Source organism: Cherax quadricarinatus, chromosome 80, assembly GCF_038502225.1.
Source record: "Cherax quadricarinatus isolate ZL_2023a chromosome 80, ASM3850222v1, whole genome shotgun sequence".
NCBI lineage: Eukaryota > Metazoa > Arthropoda > Malacostraca > Decapoda > Parastacidae > Cherax > Cherax quadricarinatus.
This window is the reverse complement of record NC_091371.1, coordinates 4,606,730-4,625,278: the sequence shown is the minus strand read 5'-3', so window position 1 is coordinate 4,625,278 and position 18,549 is coordinate 4,606,730. Positions and strand designations below refer to the sequence as shown.

At 38.5% G+C, this 18,549-nt stretch overlaps 1 protein-coding gene across 4 annotated transcripts in view; it reads left to right on the top strand.

Annotated features, from left to right (window-relative positions):
* drk (growth factor receptor-bound protein 2 drk) overlaps positions 1-18,549 on the top strand; it is a 145,960-nt gene that overhangs the window by 34,199 nt on the left and 93,212 nt on the right. For all 4 annotated transcript variants that reach the window (XM_053796482.2, XM_053796484.2, XM_053796481.2 and 1 more), the window contains one exon: positions 3,980-4,099. In XM_053796482.2, the coding sequence (XP_053652457.1) occupies positions 3,980-4,099 (120 nt within the window). The remainder of the gene's footprint in view (positions 1-3,979; positions 4,100-18,549) is intronic.

Genomic DNA, 18,549 nt, shown 5'->3' with positions numbered 1-18,549 from the left:
ATTCCACACCTCCTAATCTCCAAACTATGGATACTCTGCATTATATTCTCACTACACATTGCCCTCAGACATAACATCTCCACTGCCTCCAGCCTTCTCCTTGTTGCAACATTCACAACATATGCTGGACACCCATACAAGAACATTGGTATAACTATACTCTCATACATTCCCCTCTTTGCTTTTATGGATAAAGTTTTGTCTCCACAGACTCCTCAGTGCACCAGTCACCTTTTTCCCTTCATCAGTTCTGTGATTAACTTCATCCTTCATAGACCCATCTGCTGACATGTCCACTCCCAAATATCTGAGCACATTTACCTCTTCCATACTGTCTCCATCCCATCTGATATCCAATCTTCTGTTACCTAATTTTTTTGTTATCCTCATCACCTTACTCTTTACTATATTCACTTCTAATTTCCTTCTTTTACATACCCTACCAAACTCATCAACCAACATCTGCAACTTCTCTTCAGAATCTCCCAAAAGCACAGTGTCATCAACAAAGAGGAACTGTGACAACTCCTACTTTCTGTTAGATTCTTTATCTTTTAACCCCACACCACTTGCCAACACCCAAGCATTCTCTTCCCTTACAACTCCATGTATAAATGTATTGAACAACCATGGTGACATCACATATCCCTGTCTAAGACCTACTTTTACTGGGAAATAATCTCCCTCTCACCTACATACTCGAACCTGAGCCTCACTATCCTTGTAAAAACTTTTCACCGCTTAAAATAGCCTACCTCCTATTCCATATATTTGCTATGTCTGCCACATTGCTTCCCTAGCCACCCTATCATATGCCTTTTCCAAATCCATACCCTTATCAAAATACTGTTCACCTATATATTTCACTGCAAACATTTGGTCTACACACCCTCTACCTTTCCTAAAGCCTCCTTGTTTATCTGCTATCCTGCTATGTCTCATTTTTGTGGTTCACAAGATTGTGATGTCCATGTATTTGTGGAAAGAGACTGTAAGTTAGTGGTGATAAATGTTTTTTTTTTTTTTTTTTATTTTTTTTGGACACCTTGCTTTGTTGGGAGATGGCCAGCATTTAAAAAAAAAAAAAATTGAACCTCAATATACAACAGCCATATTTGTTGACTAAGTCAGAAAAAAGATGCATCACAGATCAGCTGTAAGTTGTAAGTGTACTACTTTGAGAGACTTGCACAGCCTAGTGTAGTGGTATTTAAAAAAAGACGACATAGTAAATCAGTGTCATTTCATTAGTACATAATATAATAGACATTGGATATGATAATGTTTCATTGCAAGAGATTAAATTTTAGAATCCCAGAAAAAGTTCCAACTTTCATACCACTGTAATGGTAAGACTGCATTTTGAATATATTTTGAAGTCTGTTTCCCTAACAACATAAAATATATAATTTAAAGTGTGTAGAGAAGAGTAATTCAACTTAAGTCATGGCAGAAATAAGCCTTACAAACAAAGACTGAATGACAAACTGTTTTCTCATAGGAAATATAGAGTACAAGTAGACCTAATTCAAACTACACAAAAAACAGTACTCAGACACAAAGAATTATTGAAGGTTCAAGGTGAAAAAAAATAACAGTGAAACCTGAGAAAAGTCAGGTCACTGTTTGACTCCTCAAGGAAGGTTCTTGATACCAATGAGGGGCTCATGATCCAAGGAATTGGATATGTTCTTCCCTTACTTAAATTGAACCTGATTACCTCCTATTTCCCAGGCATTATGTTACCCTTAGGGTTTTACTATTCTTCCTTTCCTCTTCCCCACAATACAGTATAATAATAATTAAGTGTTTTGCAGAACTTCGTGGTTTTTAACCCTTTCAGGGTTTCGGCCGTACTAGTACGGCTTACGAGCCAGAGTTTTTGACATACTAGTACGCCTAAATTCTAGCGCCCTCAAATCTAGTGAGAAAAAGCTGGTAGGCCTACATATGAAAGAATGGGTCTATGTGGTCAGTGTGCGCGGTATAAAAAAAATCCTGCAGCACACAGTGCGTAATGAGAAAAAAAAAACTTTGACCATGTTTTTGGATTAAAGCAGGGACTTTGCACTGTATTTTCGTATGGTATTTATTGTTGTATTCTAGTTTTCCTGGTCTCATTTTATAGAATGGAAGACATAGTACAGAAATTGAGATGATTTTGACTGGTTTTACAAAGAAAAGTACCTTGAAATTGAGCTCAAAGTAGCAGAAATGTTCGATTTTTACCAAAGTTCAAAAGTAAACAAATCATGCTATGCATCAAATACACGTCAACTGGTGAGTCTAATATTCTTTCACAAGTGCGCTGATATTATTTATACCATTTCTACACCAATGCAGTAGTCTGCATAACAGTAAATCTTCTATTTTTTTGTGAGAATAAAAATTCAAAGTGGAAAGCAAAAGAACGTAAGAGGGGCATGGGGACGTGACTAATGAACAGAGGAAATGTTATTTTAGTGCCAGGAATGTCTTTCTTGTTTATTCTGGACCCTATTCGGAAGTTGGCGTCTTTTGAAATTTGTGTGAAATTGGCAAAATTGCTAAATTTTGACCACTGTATTGGATAGTTGAAATTGGTAAATGGGTGGTTTCTTGTACTCATTCGATAGAAAAAATGGAGTTCTAGCGAAATAGTTATGATTTTTATCGACAAGTATAGTGGAATTGGCCGAAAGTAGGGCTCAAAGTGGGCAAAATCGCCGATGCGTAAACATTGTCGAGACCGCTAACTTCGCGAGAGCATAATTCCGTAAGTTTTCCATCAAATTTCATACTTTTGGTGTCATTATGATCGGGAAAAGATTCTCCATCTTTTCATGAGAAAAAATCATTTTTTTTTTTTTAAATTTGGGCGACCCTGAGAACAAGTCTCTGAGAGGGTCTGTCGACCCTGAAAGGGTTAAGTAAAAAGCACTGGAAAACTCTAAAATTATAAGCATTTATACAGTATAATGTAGACCTTAAAGAAATGGATAATGAGGTATTTGAAGGTTTTCAATTGTGTTTACTAGTACACTTGTGAAATTTATAGCTCTGTCAAGAATCTACCTTGTATGTTTGATTAATATACTGTACATGTATATACACACCTCTGATGCCCAGGACAGTGTTCAGTCTAATTGATCGTCTTTAAAAGCACTGTGACATTTCTCTCCATACCAAGATTGGCTCTTTTATTATTGGTTGATATGCTGTATCCCAGGACAGTCATCTCATATTTGACTGGTTGGTGGTGGTTAGTGACTCAGATATCGGATCAGAATTAATCCTGTACAAGGGATGCAAATGGCATTTGCACCTACCTAGGGAGTACAAGTACATTGAAAATGGGTGCATTGGTCAGCTTATCTGTAGTGAGGGTAATTGTAGCTGCAGATGGTAGTTGCAACAAGATTAGGACTCTTAATCCAAGGAATTTGTTACCCACCTCTTCCTCATATCAAACCTAATTTACTTCTATTCCCCAGGAGCTGTGTGAACCTTATGGGTTTGGTGCAAGGTAACATTTTGTGAAGGGATTTGGGGAAACCAGTTAGCCAGACTTGAGTTCTGGAGGTGGGAAGTAAAGTGCCTTCACTCCTGAAGGAGGGTGGGGATATTTGCAGTTTGGAGGGGCATTTGCACTGTAATATTGGCACTCTTCTGGCAAGACAGTGATAGTGAATAACGGCAAAATTGTTTTTTTCAGGCCACTCTGCCTCCGTGGGATGTGACCAGTGTGTTAAAAAAAATTCTCACTGGCTATATGAATCAGAGAGAGATGACAACAGGAAGAGCTTTTTTAAGGACTTTGTTGTTATATGTTCATGTACTGTTATTCTTTTTTTTTTTTTTTCCCCCAATCCTCCCTTCTTTCCAGTTTGTTAGTTCTTGGATTTGGGCTTGAGTATTACTTCGTGGTTTCTTTTGTGTGATGTCATGTTGTATCTAGATTTTTCCAGTTTTACATAATTTTTTTTATTTTTATCAACAGATGGTATTACGGAAGGATAACACGTGCAGATGCAGAAAAACTTTTACTCAATAAACATGAAGGAGCCTTTCTCATTCGGGTCAGTGAGAGTTCTCCTGGTGATTTTTCGCTATCAGTCAAGTAAGTTTTTTTTTTTTTTTTTTTTTTTTGTGTGTGTGTGTAGGGAGGAGTGGTATGAGGATGATGAGAGTAAAAGTTTATTAGGGTGTAAACAATCCATCGTTGTTTAGTATAACTTTTGGAACCTTATTGTAATTAAAAGTTTTCCCTTTGCTTTTTATATTTTGTTTTATGCATTGTATTTGTATAGTTTAGTAGCCATTTTTCTCAATATAAGTGGCTACTCATTATCATTTTTACATGAATGATGAGTGTTGATGTGGGTAATTTTTTATCAACATGGGTCTTCATTAGTTGTGCAGTTTACTCTTAAGAAAATAGATGGTAGCTCATTATTCTATCTTAATTCATTATTTGTAGATTTAGCTTTGTTACAGTATCTTAATCTTTACTCTCATCATTAAGTGTTTTTTTTTCTTTTATATGCTTTGATCTCTTGCAGCTCATTTTATCAAATTATCTCACTGTTCTACCAAATCAAACATGTTTGTTATTGCTTAACAATAGTTTAGCCCATCTTTTTGTTGTAAATCTCTCAAACATAGCCTCTGATCATTTTCTTTTGACTTTCGATGTAGCCCTCTGAATTCTTGTATTCTAAACATTATTTATATTTCTTATTCTTTCATGTCTTGTACATGAAGTGACCTTAGTACACCAGGTTCATAAAACATTCGTATAAATTATCAATGTCACAAATGACGAGTCCTTCATTTCTAAAAATCATTCACATTTGTTTTTTTTTGCATTTGAGTTGTAACACATTTTTTTTTTCCTGATTAAGTTTTTATTATGCATGACAGAACTGCAGGTATTTCCTAATCATTGCTTTGGCATTATGAATGATTTTTTTTATTTTAATAACTAACTCATTGTACAGCTTGTAGTTGTTTCCCACCTTGTATATTGCTTTTAACTGTGAACCTAAAAGTCTTCATTTATCTGTCATGCTGTCACTCTATTTGTTACAAAGATTCCATTCAAATAACTGACTTCCTGTTGATCTATACATTTTCTAACTTCGAAAATTTTACACAAGTATTTATAACAAAACTATACAGTGCACTGAGAAATTCATCATGAATGACTGCAACAGTTCTAAAAGAGAAGGGAATTTGAACCTGCAGTATAGTAGTCATGAAATTACCATTAATTTGCTTTTATTTCTTATTGAATTTTTTCATTTTGTTTCATTGAGCTTAGTTTTTTGGTACATTTATTTATTTACTTTGCCATATCAACCTTTATATACGCAAATCATGTCATTTTTCATCTTGTGGAATATTTCATGTTTAATATTAAAACAATTTGTCAGGAGTTACTTTTATATTTTGTTGATATTTAGTTCCTTTTACAGTTCTATTAGGTAACCTTGTATATAGTATTTTATTTTGGTCTAATGAATAGTTTGGGAGTTGCAGTGGTTTGTTACCCAGACTGAAGGGTAAAGGGGTGGGGTTGGGTAGATAAAAAAAAAATAATTGCTTAGATTCTTTATCTCAACACCCATGAATGCAGTAAGGACTAAATTTGCCTAGTAATCATCTGCCCCCATTACAACTTCTTGTAGTGACTTTAACAGTTTAAAAAAAAAAAAAAAAAAAATTCTTCCAGTTCTTAACAGATTTGCAACATATACAATAATGCCTCTCATAGTGAGTGCCTGTGTAGCATGTTTTCAATAGAACATTAATCATATTTATTTTCAAAAATTATTAGTACCCAGTTCTATCCGAGTCTACTCATTGTAAAAGTTTTAAATGTGGCTCAGGCATGAAAACTTTTCTGTTCAGAAATTATGTGGCTTAGGAAAAACCGGTTGCTGACTGGGTCGGTACAGCATGTGCTGTAGTGGCCCTCATAACCTCAACAAACGACTGACCCACAGCCATCGGCTGCTAAAATATACAGACAACTCACAGCTGTCTACTGCTCAGTAGTTAAGTAACCATCTCCAAACACTTCTTTATCAATAAGTAAGAGAACCAGAAAATTAAGGTAGGATGAAATTCTTCCTTGTCACTATTATAAACGAGAAAATTGTATGGTGAAAATGTAAGTGGCGGTGACTAATAAAACATGACCCACAGTTGTTTGCTCATTTAAGCTACAAAACCCATCTCCAAATACTTCAGCATCAACAAGCAAGAGAAATGAAGAATTTAAGGTAAAGTAAGATTCTTTGTTACTTTTTTTTTTTTAATGTATATTTTATACTCGCGAGATTGCGCATTACATTTATAATATGTAGTTGCAAGTGATGTATTGGCCGCCTCTGTTTTCTCAGAAAAGAACTGATCATCATTCACTGCTGTTAAATAACATTATTATACATCAGCTTCCTCTGGACTTTATCAATTTTAAGATTTGGGTACATCTTATGTACAGTGGACCCTCGGTTATCAGCCGTAATCTGTTCCAGAAGTTGGCCGATAACCGAAATGGCCGAAAACTGAATTAATGTTTCCCATAAGAATTAATGGGAATATAATTAATTCGTTCCAGACAAAAATATTCACAAAAAAAAATAATTTTTTTAACAGTTATGTAAGTTTTACATACCTTTATCGAAGGCTAATGCTGGCTTCTGGAAGATAGGGAAGAGGAAAGAGGGAGGACTTAGTGTTTGGAAGGGGAATCCCCCTCCATAAAGACTTTAGGTAGCAAAGCCTTCTCTGGGGTTACTTCTCTTCTTTGTCTTTTAACCCCTTGACTGTCGCAACCCCCAATCCTGAGGTGTCTCCTGGTGTCGCAAAATTTCAAAAAAAAAAAAAAAAAAAGATTTTTTCTTATGAAATGATAGAGGATCTTTTCCTGATTGTAAAGACACCAAATAAACGAAATTTGATGGAAAACTGACTGAATTACGCTCTCGCGAAGTTAGCGACCTCGGCAATATTTACAAATCGACGATTTTGCCCACTTTGAGCCCTATTTTCGGCTAATTCCATTATTCCAGTCAACCAAACTCATAGCTATTTCTTCAGAACTACATTTTTTCTATCGATTGAGTGCAAGAAACTGCCTATTTACCGATTTCAACTACATGGTCAGAAATTTGCAATTTGGCCAATTTCATGAAAATTAAAAAAATATGACAATTTCAAAATAAGGACCAGAATGAACAATGCAGACATTCCTGGCTCTAAAACAACATTTTCTTTGTTCATCAGTCATGTCTCCAGCCCCCTGTGATATTACTCTTGCTTTTTATTTTGAAATTTTATTCAAACAAAAAATAGAAGATTTACTGTTATGCAAACTACTGCAATACTGTAATAATTGTAAAAATTACATCAACCCATTCATGACTGCATATTAGAATGGCTATTTGGACATTTATTGGACAATGACATCATTTGTTTACTTTTGAACATCGGCAAAAATCAAACATTTCCCGTACTTTGTGCTCCATTTCCAGGTTCTTTTTATAGTAAAATCAGTCATAATCACCTCTATTTCTATAATATACTTTCCATTCTATCAAATGAGACCAAGAAAACGAGAATACAACCATAAATACTATACGAAAATGGACCACAAAGTCGGCATTTTAATTAAAAAAACGGTCGGAGTTTTTTTTTTTCTCATTATGCACTGTGTGCTCCAGGATTTTTTTTATATGGTGCACACTGACCACACAGACCCATTCTCTCACATGTGGGCCTACCAGCTTTCTCCTGCATGATTTGAAGCCGCTAGAATTTATGAGTATTCGTCAAACACGGTACCTCGTAAGACGTATATATACGGCCGCGACAGTCAAAGGGTTAATGCTACTAGGACCAGCTTGAGAGTCACTGGACCCCTGCCTCACAACAAATCTGTCCACAGAGGCCTGTTTCTGGCATCTCTCAAAGATTTCCCTGAAGTGGGACAGGGTTTTGTCACTGAACATGTTGCAGATATGGCTTGTTTCAGCTTGGTCAGGGTGTATTTTTCTACAAAAGCTTGCACCCTAGTCCACATAGCACACACCTCTTTAATCTGTCATTTACTGCTACAGTACATTCATTACTAACCTTAAAATGTTTGTAGTCTTAATGTAGGGCAAGAGGTGAGTAGTACTTGTAGGAAGTCAGTGTAGGTAGCAGTAGATGTAGGTACAGTACACATATATAGCCCCCTTCCCCGGGCTATACTACACAGCTGTATTACAATACACAGCCATATTATTACCATGTTGACTGAGTTTAATCGTTTCTAACAACTACCTTTAGATGCCATCATAAACAAAGGGAGAAGCAGTGAATTCATGCCAAGAATGGTAAACGAATGCATATGAATGGCGGTTACTGCACCAATCGCCAGATTCACAGTGTTCTCTAACGCTGCATCAGAGAAAGCGTGATGTTTACTCTCCATCCCACTCTCCACTTGATAACATATAAACATTACATGTTTATATGTTACATGATATGTAACGTGTTTCTTATATAATTTTGAAGAAAATATCATAGATGGATTAATGAAAATGTCTATATTAACGTAAAATAAGACATTTAATGTGCAAAAGAGTGATTATTAAATATACATCACGTATAATAAACATTGCATGTTTATATGCTATGTAACATGTTTCTTACATAATTTTGAAGAATGTATAATGGACGGATTAATGAAAATGTCTATATTAACTCTCAGAGTTTCGGCCGTACTAGTACGGCTTACGCCCCTGGGTTTTTGATGTACTAGTATGCCTAAATTCTAGCGCCCTCAAATCTAGTGAGAGAAAGCTGGTAGGCCTACATATGAAAGAATGGGTCTGTGTGGTCAGTGTGCGCAGTATAAATAAAACCCTGCAGCACACAGTGCATAATGAGAAAAAAAAAACTTTGACCGTGTTTTTGGATTAAAACAGCGAATTTGCACTGTATTTTCGTATGGTATTTATTGTTGTATTCTAGTTTTCCTGGTCTCATTTTATAGAATGGAAGACATATTACAGAAATTGAGATGATTTTGACTGGTTTTACAATGAAAAGTACCTTGAAATTGAGCTCAAAGTAGCAGAAATGTTCGATTTTTACCAAAGTTCAAAAGTAAACATATCATGCCAAGCGTCCAATACACGTCAACTGGTGAGTCTAATATTCTTTCACAAGTCTGCTGATATTATTTATACACCATTTCTACACTAATGCAGTAGTCTGCATAACAGTAAATCTTCTATTTTTTGTAAGAATAAAAATTCCAAGTGGAAAGCCAAAGAAATATAAGAGGGGCCTGGGGATGTGACTGACAAACAGAGAACTTATTTAAGTGCCAGGAATGTCTTTCTTGTTTATTCTGGACCCTATTCGGAAATTGGCATCTTTTGAAATTTGTGTGAAATTGGCAAAATTGCTAAATTCTGACCACTTTATTGGATAGTTGAAATCGGTAAATGGGTGGTTTCTTGTACTCATTCGATAGAAAAAATGGAGTTCTAGCGAAATAGTTATGATTTTTGTTGACTAGTACACTGGAATTGGCCGAAAATAGGGCTCAAAGTGGGCAAAATCGCTGATGCGTAAGCATCGTCGAGACCGCTAACTTCACGAGAGCATAATTCCATAAGTTTTCCATCAAATTTCATACTTTTGGTGTTATTATTTATTATGATCAGGAAAAGATTCTCTATCTTTTCATAAGAAAAAAACAAATTTTTTTTTTAACTTGGTGACCTGGGGACCCTGAAAGGGTTAATGTAAAACAAGACATTTAATGTACCAGTGATTATTATTAAATATACATCGCATATAAGCATTACATGTTTTCATATACTACTATGTAACGTGTTTCTTTGGGCCCATGGTTGCTTATTTAGCAGTTGCTCTCGATCAATAACCACAAAAAACAATGGATTGTAGCAAAATGTTTGGATGAATGAGCAGAAGCTTCCTCACTCGCCCAGAGACAAAGCCAAACTGACTTGCAAGCAGCCCTAGCCGGTGGATGGCCAATAACTGAATTAACGGCTGATAACCGGGCGCCGAAAAACTGGCCGATAACCAAGTTGGCCGATAATCGAATCGGCTGATGACCGGGGATCCACTGTACTAGATAACTGGGAATAACATCTACAGTGCAGGGTGTCAAACTAAATTGTTGTTGATGAAATAAGAAATTTAAAAAAATTTACGTGTTATGTGATGTCTTAATTTGTGTGTGCCAAACATAAGCCAAATGGCCACATTTATTTATTTGGTTATTAAAAACACAACAAATTAAAATTCATTCTTCATATGATATATTTTACTACAAAAGTATGAGAGTACCACAAATGCGCCAGTCTTTCCTGTTTAAAAAATTTATTTTGTTAAAAAATAATCAGATGTTTTTTCTGCCTTAACTTGTTTATAAATAATGTTGTTAGCACAGCCACAATTAGAAAAATCCACATTTTTTGACTTTCCCTTACCAGGCCAAACAGTCGTATGCAAATTAACAATGTATTTGTGGAAAAAATGAAAAAAATTACTTAAAAATTTAATCTTACTACTGTTGTGCTGTACAGCTATGATGTGATATGTACACTCTAATTACTTAGCCTAGTAATCATGTTCATTCCATATTGACATTCTGTTGGGGCTTATTTGATACTTCATCAGAATTTGAGTTTACACTGAAAGCTGAATTTAACGGACTACTGGAAAGGGCCAGTAATCCTGATTGTTAAATTTGAATGATGTTCTTTTTCATGATCATGACAATGGACAATTATGGATTTAAACTGTCCATTAAATCCAAAACTGATTTCCCCAGTGAACTGGAATAATAAAGGACAATTATGGAAGTAATAAATTTTGTTTCGTTGTTTCTAGACTTCTAGACAAGTGCTTTTGTTTGTTAAATCTGTTATGTGATAAATTGAGGTTTTTACTGTTTAAGAAAAAGTACATTGTTGCTCTATTTAATGAAATACTGAATCCGTGTGGATCATTCATTGTGAGAATTGTCAACAGCTCACTCTGATTACTAGGCATAGCAATCATGAGTAGTTTTTTCTTGGAATGCCTTTCTGGTTATAACATGAAAATCTAACAAACAATTTAAAGGAAGAAAAAGGACATAAATTGAAAGACAGAGGAAACAAAGATACATTCCAACAGGTAGTTTTTCACATTCCAGTATCAAACCTACAACAGCTCATAGTCTAACCAATATTGGAGAAAAGAGGGATATGTATGTACACAAAAAGCATATTACAGTTTTGTGCAGTACCTGATGTATAAACAAAATCCGAGTATCCCTGAAGGTAATCTTTTTTTTTTTTTTTTTTTTTTTTTTTTTTTTTTTTTTTTCTCTCCAACAAGTCAGCCATCTCCCACCGAGGCAGGGTGACCCAAAAAGAAAGAAAATCCCCAAAAAGAAAATACTTTCATCATCATTCAACACTTTCACCTCACTCACACATAATCACTGTTTTTGCAGTAGAAGCATATACGTATAAAGATACACAACATATCCCTCCAAACTGCTAATATCCCAAAACCCCTCCTTTAGAGTGCAGGCATTGTACTTCCCATTTCTAGGACTCAAGTCCGGCTATATAAATATAACCGGTTTCCCTGAATCCTTTCACTAAATATTACCCTGCTCACACTCCAACAGATCGTCAAGTCCCAAATACCATTCGTCTCCATTCACTCCTATCGAACATGCTCATGCATGCCTGCTGGGTTTATAATTAAAATAAGCTAACTATTTAAGTAGGATCCTCTCAAGCAAATGCAGTACTAGGAGTGTTGACAGAAACATATACAGGGATGTTTTGGTGAGGTATGGATGTAATACTATAAGGTATGCAGATGTAAGAGAGTAAATAAGTCAGAACTGTTGAAATAAAAAATGGTACACTATAAGTACTGTACAAGATAAAGTGGAGACCAAAAGTCTGTTAGTTATCCTTGCTTTTAAACCACCATTAGCAACAGTAGATGAATCCACAGAGCAGATAAGGAAGATAAATTGCTGCCTTGAAAATTTTACACCTAATATTATCTTCCTTAGAGACTTCAGTCTTAAAGTGTTACATGGAGAATGGTAAACAGCATTACAATAGAAATACTACCTGGAATCACATTAGTCAGACATATACCGGAGAGCTGTTGGGGCTCTGAAAAGCTCTGAATCTGTAGATAACAGAATCTGCAAGAAATAAAAATTCACTTGGCTTTATCTTGACAAAGAATGAAAAATTAGAGGCATAAAAGTCTTGAATACACTATACTCCAATCACAGCCTCATTGAGGCTGTGATTGTAACAAGCATAAATTCTGGCCTAGGGATCACCAGCAATGTTTGATAAATTTAACTTTAATAATCAGATAATTGATTCAAATAAATTATAGTCTGAGCATCCTTAACTGCATGGAAAAGCTGAATACAGAAGCATATAATGTCTGTATAAAATTGGTGATAATGATAATGCTTTATTTCTTTTAGCATACCTCTTCAAGGGGGGCTCCTTGTCGTGGTGAAGAGGCTCTTGGTCTGAGGAATTAGACCTGTTGGTCTCCTTCCTCTGACCGAACCTAATTACCCCCCAATTCCCCCTTCCCTATCCCACCCTCCCTTTTTTCTTTCCTCCTCCTCCTTCCCACCCCTCCCTTTTGCCCTTCCTCTTTTTCGCCTTTGGGATTTTTCCCACAGGCACGCTAGTTCCTAGGTAGGGGAAAGGGTACTGGGGTCCATCCCATTCCGTTGAGGTTCTTGGCGATGGTGTAGTTTGCCATGGAATCTGGATCGCCTGGGGATGTCCCAATCCCTCTCCGGTCTCCCGGGAGGTGGCTTTGGGTGTCTTTCAGGCGACAGGTGTATCTCTGGAGGCTGCCTTTCAGATTCTGGGGGTGGTGGCCCAAGGAAGTATGCTTTGTGGCGGATATCCGGCTATCCTCTCTTGTCCATCGAGGTAGCTCGGCAGATGTGAGGTTGCTATCCCAGATTGCTGGTTTACTGGCATGAAGGGTAGGGTATGGCACGGGTTCCATGCTGCATCTGCACTGCTTGCGGTGCTGAGGTCCTCTTGGGTGCAGAGGGAGATTTCTGGCCCTTTCATTCCTTCTAGGAACTATTTCTCCCCAGGCCCTCTTTTTTTTTTTTTTTTTCTTAACAAAAAGAAGGAAGTAACCTAACCATGGAGGCCCTAGTCCATGAACCTGCTACCCCCTGGCCCCTCCTTGATACCGCACCCCATTCTGACCCTGCCTCGTTATATGATCACTCTTCGGCCACTCCTGATGCCCCTGTACCTCTTGCTGGTGCCGTTTCATCACCCGCTTCAGGTACCAGGGTTTCAACTGACTCCTTCAATTTGTCTGACCTCCGCTCTCCTTTGAGTATGCTTCCAGCCTCTCCCTCTACGGTGCGGCAATTTTCGAATCGCCAGCCCGTCCCATGTCAGACCAACTCCGGTCCCACTCCTAAACGCCAATGACAATTGCCTGATGATGATACTTCGCCATCTTCTTGTTCTACTCGGAAAAGATCGACACATCATGCGCTCCCTTTCCACACACTGTTTCGGAATGCAGAAAGGACTAAATTCTATACTTTACGACCAACTTCCTCTATTGCCTATCTTTCTGACCATAGTATTGGCAAAGCACTCCTACTCTATGTTGGTAGAGATATTTCCTTTCATGCTCTTAAGAGCGGTACGCGCATCATCACTGTCCAGAATGCTACCCAAGCTCATGATCTTTCTCTTCTTTCACATATCAATACTATTCCTGTCACTATCAAAAAACATAATTCCCTCAATACTTGTAGTGGTACTGTCATTCTGCCCCATATAGTAGTCCAGCAGAATTTCCAGACATGTGGCAATGACATTCTTGAACAGCTGGAACTCCAAGATCTCCCAATCCTCAAGGTAGACACTTATGTTCTTCCTGCCCGCGGGTGGAGACGCTACCCTTGCAATGTGGCTCGATTAACTTTCGACAGCCCTGAACCCCCATCCTCTGTTTATGTAGCAGGACATGGGTTACAAGCTCGAAAGGTGATCCCTACACTGCAACAGTGTAGAAATTGCTGGCGATTTGGTCACCCAGTGAAATATTGCAGATCTGTGGCCGAATGCCCAGTCTGCGGTGCCGATGACCATTCTAATACGTCTTGTAGTCGCCCTCCCTCTTGCCTTAATTGTCATGAGGCTCGTCCTTCGTACTGTCGCCATTGCCAGGTCTACTTAAATGAGCGAGAAATCTCTTGCCTCAAAGAGGCAGAAGGTCTCCCTTATGCTATGGCCCTTTCTCATCTCCGCCTCCAAGGGAGACTACCCCGTGTTTCTTATTCTCGTGTTTCTAAACGTCCCCCATCCCCCACTTCTGGGGTCCCATCTTCTGCGGCCTCCTCTGTGGCTACCCCTCCCATAGTCACTCCTGTATCTAATCCTTTTGCTGTCCTGGGCTCAGACGTCCCTTCTTCAACACCTCAGTCTGTTCTCACATCTTCGTGTTCTGCCTCACAAGCCCCGGTATAGACAAGATCTCGTACGACACCTTCTACCAGTCACCCCTCTATTTCTCAGAAGTCCAAAAAATCCCTATTGCTCAAATCATCTTTGCCCACCTCCACATTTTACCTTTCCAGTCTCTGTGCCTGGTTCTTCCCCTCTCACTGGCTCTATTACAAGTGTGGAGGTTCACCCTCCTCCTTGTCCTGTGCCTTCCTTCCCTGTCCCCTCCCAAGTTTCTGCCTCTTCTGCCGCCTCCCAGGTTTCTGCCTCTTCTGCCGCCTCCCAGGTTTCTGCCTCTTCTGTCCCCTCCCACACTTCTCCAGTTCCCAACATGCTTTTGTCCCCCCCTACTTTAGTTCAGTCCATTACTGTCCCAATCTTTACTCACCCTCCTCCTCCTGTCTCCAATATTGTCTCCCATACAATGTCTTTGAATTCAGAAACACTTGAAGCTATTTCAGAATATATTTCAGAGACTAAACCTTCAATGGAAACTGATCCACCACCTGTTCCTTCTCTTCCTTCTCCTCCATCTCCACAACTCCATTCTTCACAACACTCCATTCCTTCGCTGCTTGAACGTTTTCCGATGCCACCGCACGTAGACTTTTCTAACCCCTCTAGTTCGTAGGTGCCCTTACCTGCAGATTCCTGGTATTTTCCTCGTTGCCATTCATGGCTTATTTACAGTGGAATATCTGCGGCTTCAGGTAATCGGGGTGAGCTTCAGATGTTGCTTTCCCGGTTTTTCCCTGTTGGTGTTTGCTTACAAGAACGAAAATTACATTCGACTGTTTTCCATCCCATCTCAGGCTATAATTTTTTTGTATTCTTCGGATCCTTTTTCTGATGGGACCTTTAATGAAAGTGCCCTTCTCTGCAATGATATTCCATACTGTTAACTATTTGTTCATACCTCGGTGCATTACACTGCAGCCTGTATCCACTTGAATAAATGGTTTACAATATGTTCTTTGTATTTCTCCCCTTCTCGAGCATTATCTATCCCAGATTTTGCCTTTCTTGTTTCATCCTTACCGCCACCACTTCTGTTACTTGGCGATTTTAATGCCCACCATTTCATCTGGGAGGGTCTCATTGTGACTCACGTGGCATTCAGTTGGAGGCTTTTCTTGCTTCTCACCCCCTCCATGTTTTAAACATGGGTACTCAAACCCATTTTGATCCTCGTACTCATACTCTCTCTTGCATCGATCTCTCGGTCTGCTCTTCCTCCACTGCACTAGACTTCGCCTGGTCTGTTCTACCGGACTTAAATGACAACAATCATTTTCCAATCATTCTTACTTCTCCTTCATATTCACCACCTCTTCGTAGCCCTCACTGGCAGTTTGATCGAGCAAATTGGGACCTTTACTTGCAACTAACTGCTTTTAGTGAGGTTCCTTCTTCACCCTCCATTGATGAGCTTTTACACTTCTTCTCGACGTCAGTTTTAACCGCAGCGTCTCATTCTACCCCCCAAACCTCAGGCAGGCATTCTCAGAAGTGTGTGCCATGGTGGTCTCCTGCTTGTGCTCGGGCAGTACGTTTGGAACGTGCTGCGTGGGGCAGGTACTAGTACAATAGAACCACAGAGAGACTTCTTGATTTTAAGCAGAATCGAGCGGTTGCCCGCTGTGTCATTTGTGACACTAAACACGCTGGCGAGATTGTTTCCACAATCACCTCGGCTTCCTCTATGAGTGCAGTCTGGAAAAAAGTACGGAAACTGAGTGGTAAATACTCTCCTGACCTGGCTCCTGTTCTGCAGGTTGCTGGTATTATATTGTAAACCCTCTTGACGTTGCCATTGAAATTGGCAATCATCTGATCCATATTTCTCAGGGGCTCCATCTGTGCCCCTCGTTTCTTTCCTCAAAGTCTGCCAGAGATTAGCACTGTTGGACTTGTCTTCTCTCATTAACCCTTTCAGGGTTTCGGCCGTACTAGTACGGCTTACGCACCAGGGTTTTTGACATACTAGTACGCCTAAATTCTGGCGCCCTCAAATCTAGTGAGAGAATGCTGGTAGGCCTACATATGAAAGAATGAGTCTGTGGTCAGTGTGTGCGGTATAAAAAAATCCTGCTGCACACAGTGCGTAATAATAAAAAAAAAAAAACTGACCGTGTTTTTGAATTAAAACAGCGACTTTGCACTGTATTTTCATATGGTATTTATTGTTGTATTCTAGTTTTCCTGGTCTCATTTTATAGAATGGAAGACATTTTACAGAAATTGAGATGATTTTGTCTGGTTTTGCAAAGAAAACTACCTTGAAATTGCGCTCAAAGTAGCAGAAATGTTCGATTTTTAACAAAGTTCAAAAGTAAACAAATCATGCTATGCGTCCAATACACATCAACTGGTGAGTTTAATATTCTTTCACAAGTGCACTGATAATATTTATATCATTTCTACACCAATGCAGTAGTTTGCATAACAGTAAATCTTCTATTTTTTTGTGAGAATAAAAATTCAAAGTGGAAAGCAAAAGAATGTAAGAGGGGCATGGGGACATGATTAATGAACAGAGGAAATGTTATTTTAGTGCCAGGAATGTCTTTCTTGTTTATTCTGGACCCTATTCGGAAATTGGCATCTTTTGAAATTTGTGTGAAATTGGCAAAATTGCTAAATTCTGACCACTGTATTGGATAGTTGAAATCGGTAAATGGGTGGTTTCCTGTACTCATTCGATGGAAAAAATGGAGTTCTAACGAAATAGTTATGATTTTTGTCAACAAGTACACTGGAATTGGCCGAAAATAGGGCTTAAAGTGGGCAAAATCGCCGATGCGTAAACATCGTTAAGACCGCTAACTTCGTGAGAGTATACTTCCGTAAGTTATCCATCAAATTTCATACTTTTGGTGTCATTATGATTGGGAAAAGATTCTCTATCTTTTCATAAGAATTTTTTTTATTTTTTTTTTTAAATTTGGGCGACCCTGAGAACAAGTCTCTGAGAGGGTCTGTCGAGCCTGAAAGGGTTAAAGAATCATATAATATTTAGAGACACACACAAGTCTCTCGACTAGTCAGTATGGCTTTTGTAAGGGCTGTTCTACCATAGACCAGTTACTGTGCTTGGATACTTATGTTCGTAATGCCTTTGCGAATAACCACTCAGTTATTGCCATATTTTTTGACCTTAAGAAGGCATATGATACAACTAGGAGGTATAATATTTTGGCCCAAGCCCACTCCTTAGGTCTCCGAGGCAATCTACCATCTTCCTTAAAAACTTTTTAACTGACAGACATTTCCGTGTTCGGGTTAATAATGTGCTCCCCCCTGGACTTTGTCCAAGCTGAGGGTGTCCCCCAGGGATGTGTTCTGAGCACAACACTTTTTCTCCTTGCTATAAATGATTTGGCCTCTAGGCTTCCATCCAAAATTTGGTCATCACTCTGTTGATGATTTCGCTATTGCTTGTGCAGGCGCTGACTGTCACCTCATTACAGTTTCTCTCCAGCATGCGGTCGACCGTGTTTCCAATTGGGCCACCACGCATGGGTTTAAATTTTCCAGTACCAAAACTCGCCAAATTACTTTCACTAGACGCTGTGTCATCTCCAGTCATCCTTTGTACCTCTATGGCTCGCGTATCCCTGAACGTGATAGTCAGGTTTCTAGGCCTTCTCTTTGTAGGTTATCCTGGAAACCTCATATTACCTCTCTGAAGGCAACTTGTCACAGCCGGCTGAATCTTCTTAAAACCCTTGCTCATCTTTCATGGGGAGATACTGGGAAGTACAGTGCCTGCACTCTGAAGGAGGGGTATTAATGTTGCAGTTTAAAAACTGTAGTGTAAAGCACCTTTCTGGCAAGACAGTGATGGAGTGAATGATGGTGAAAGTTTTTCTTTTTCGGGCCACCCTGCCTTGGTGGGAATCGGCCAGTGTGTTAATAAAAAAAAAAAATAATCGTCGAACTCTTCTTCGCCTACATTCAGCCCTCATTTTATCAGGTATATTCAGCGGCCTCTCCTACTACT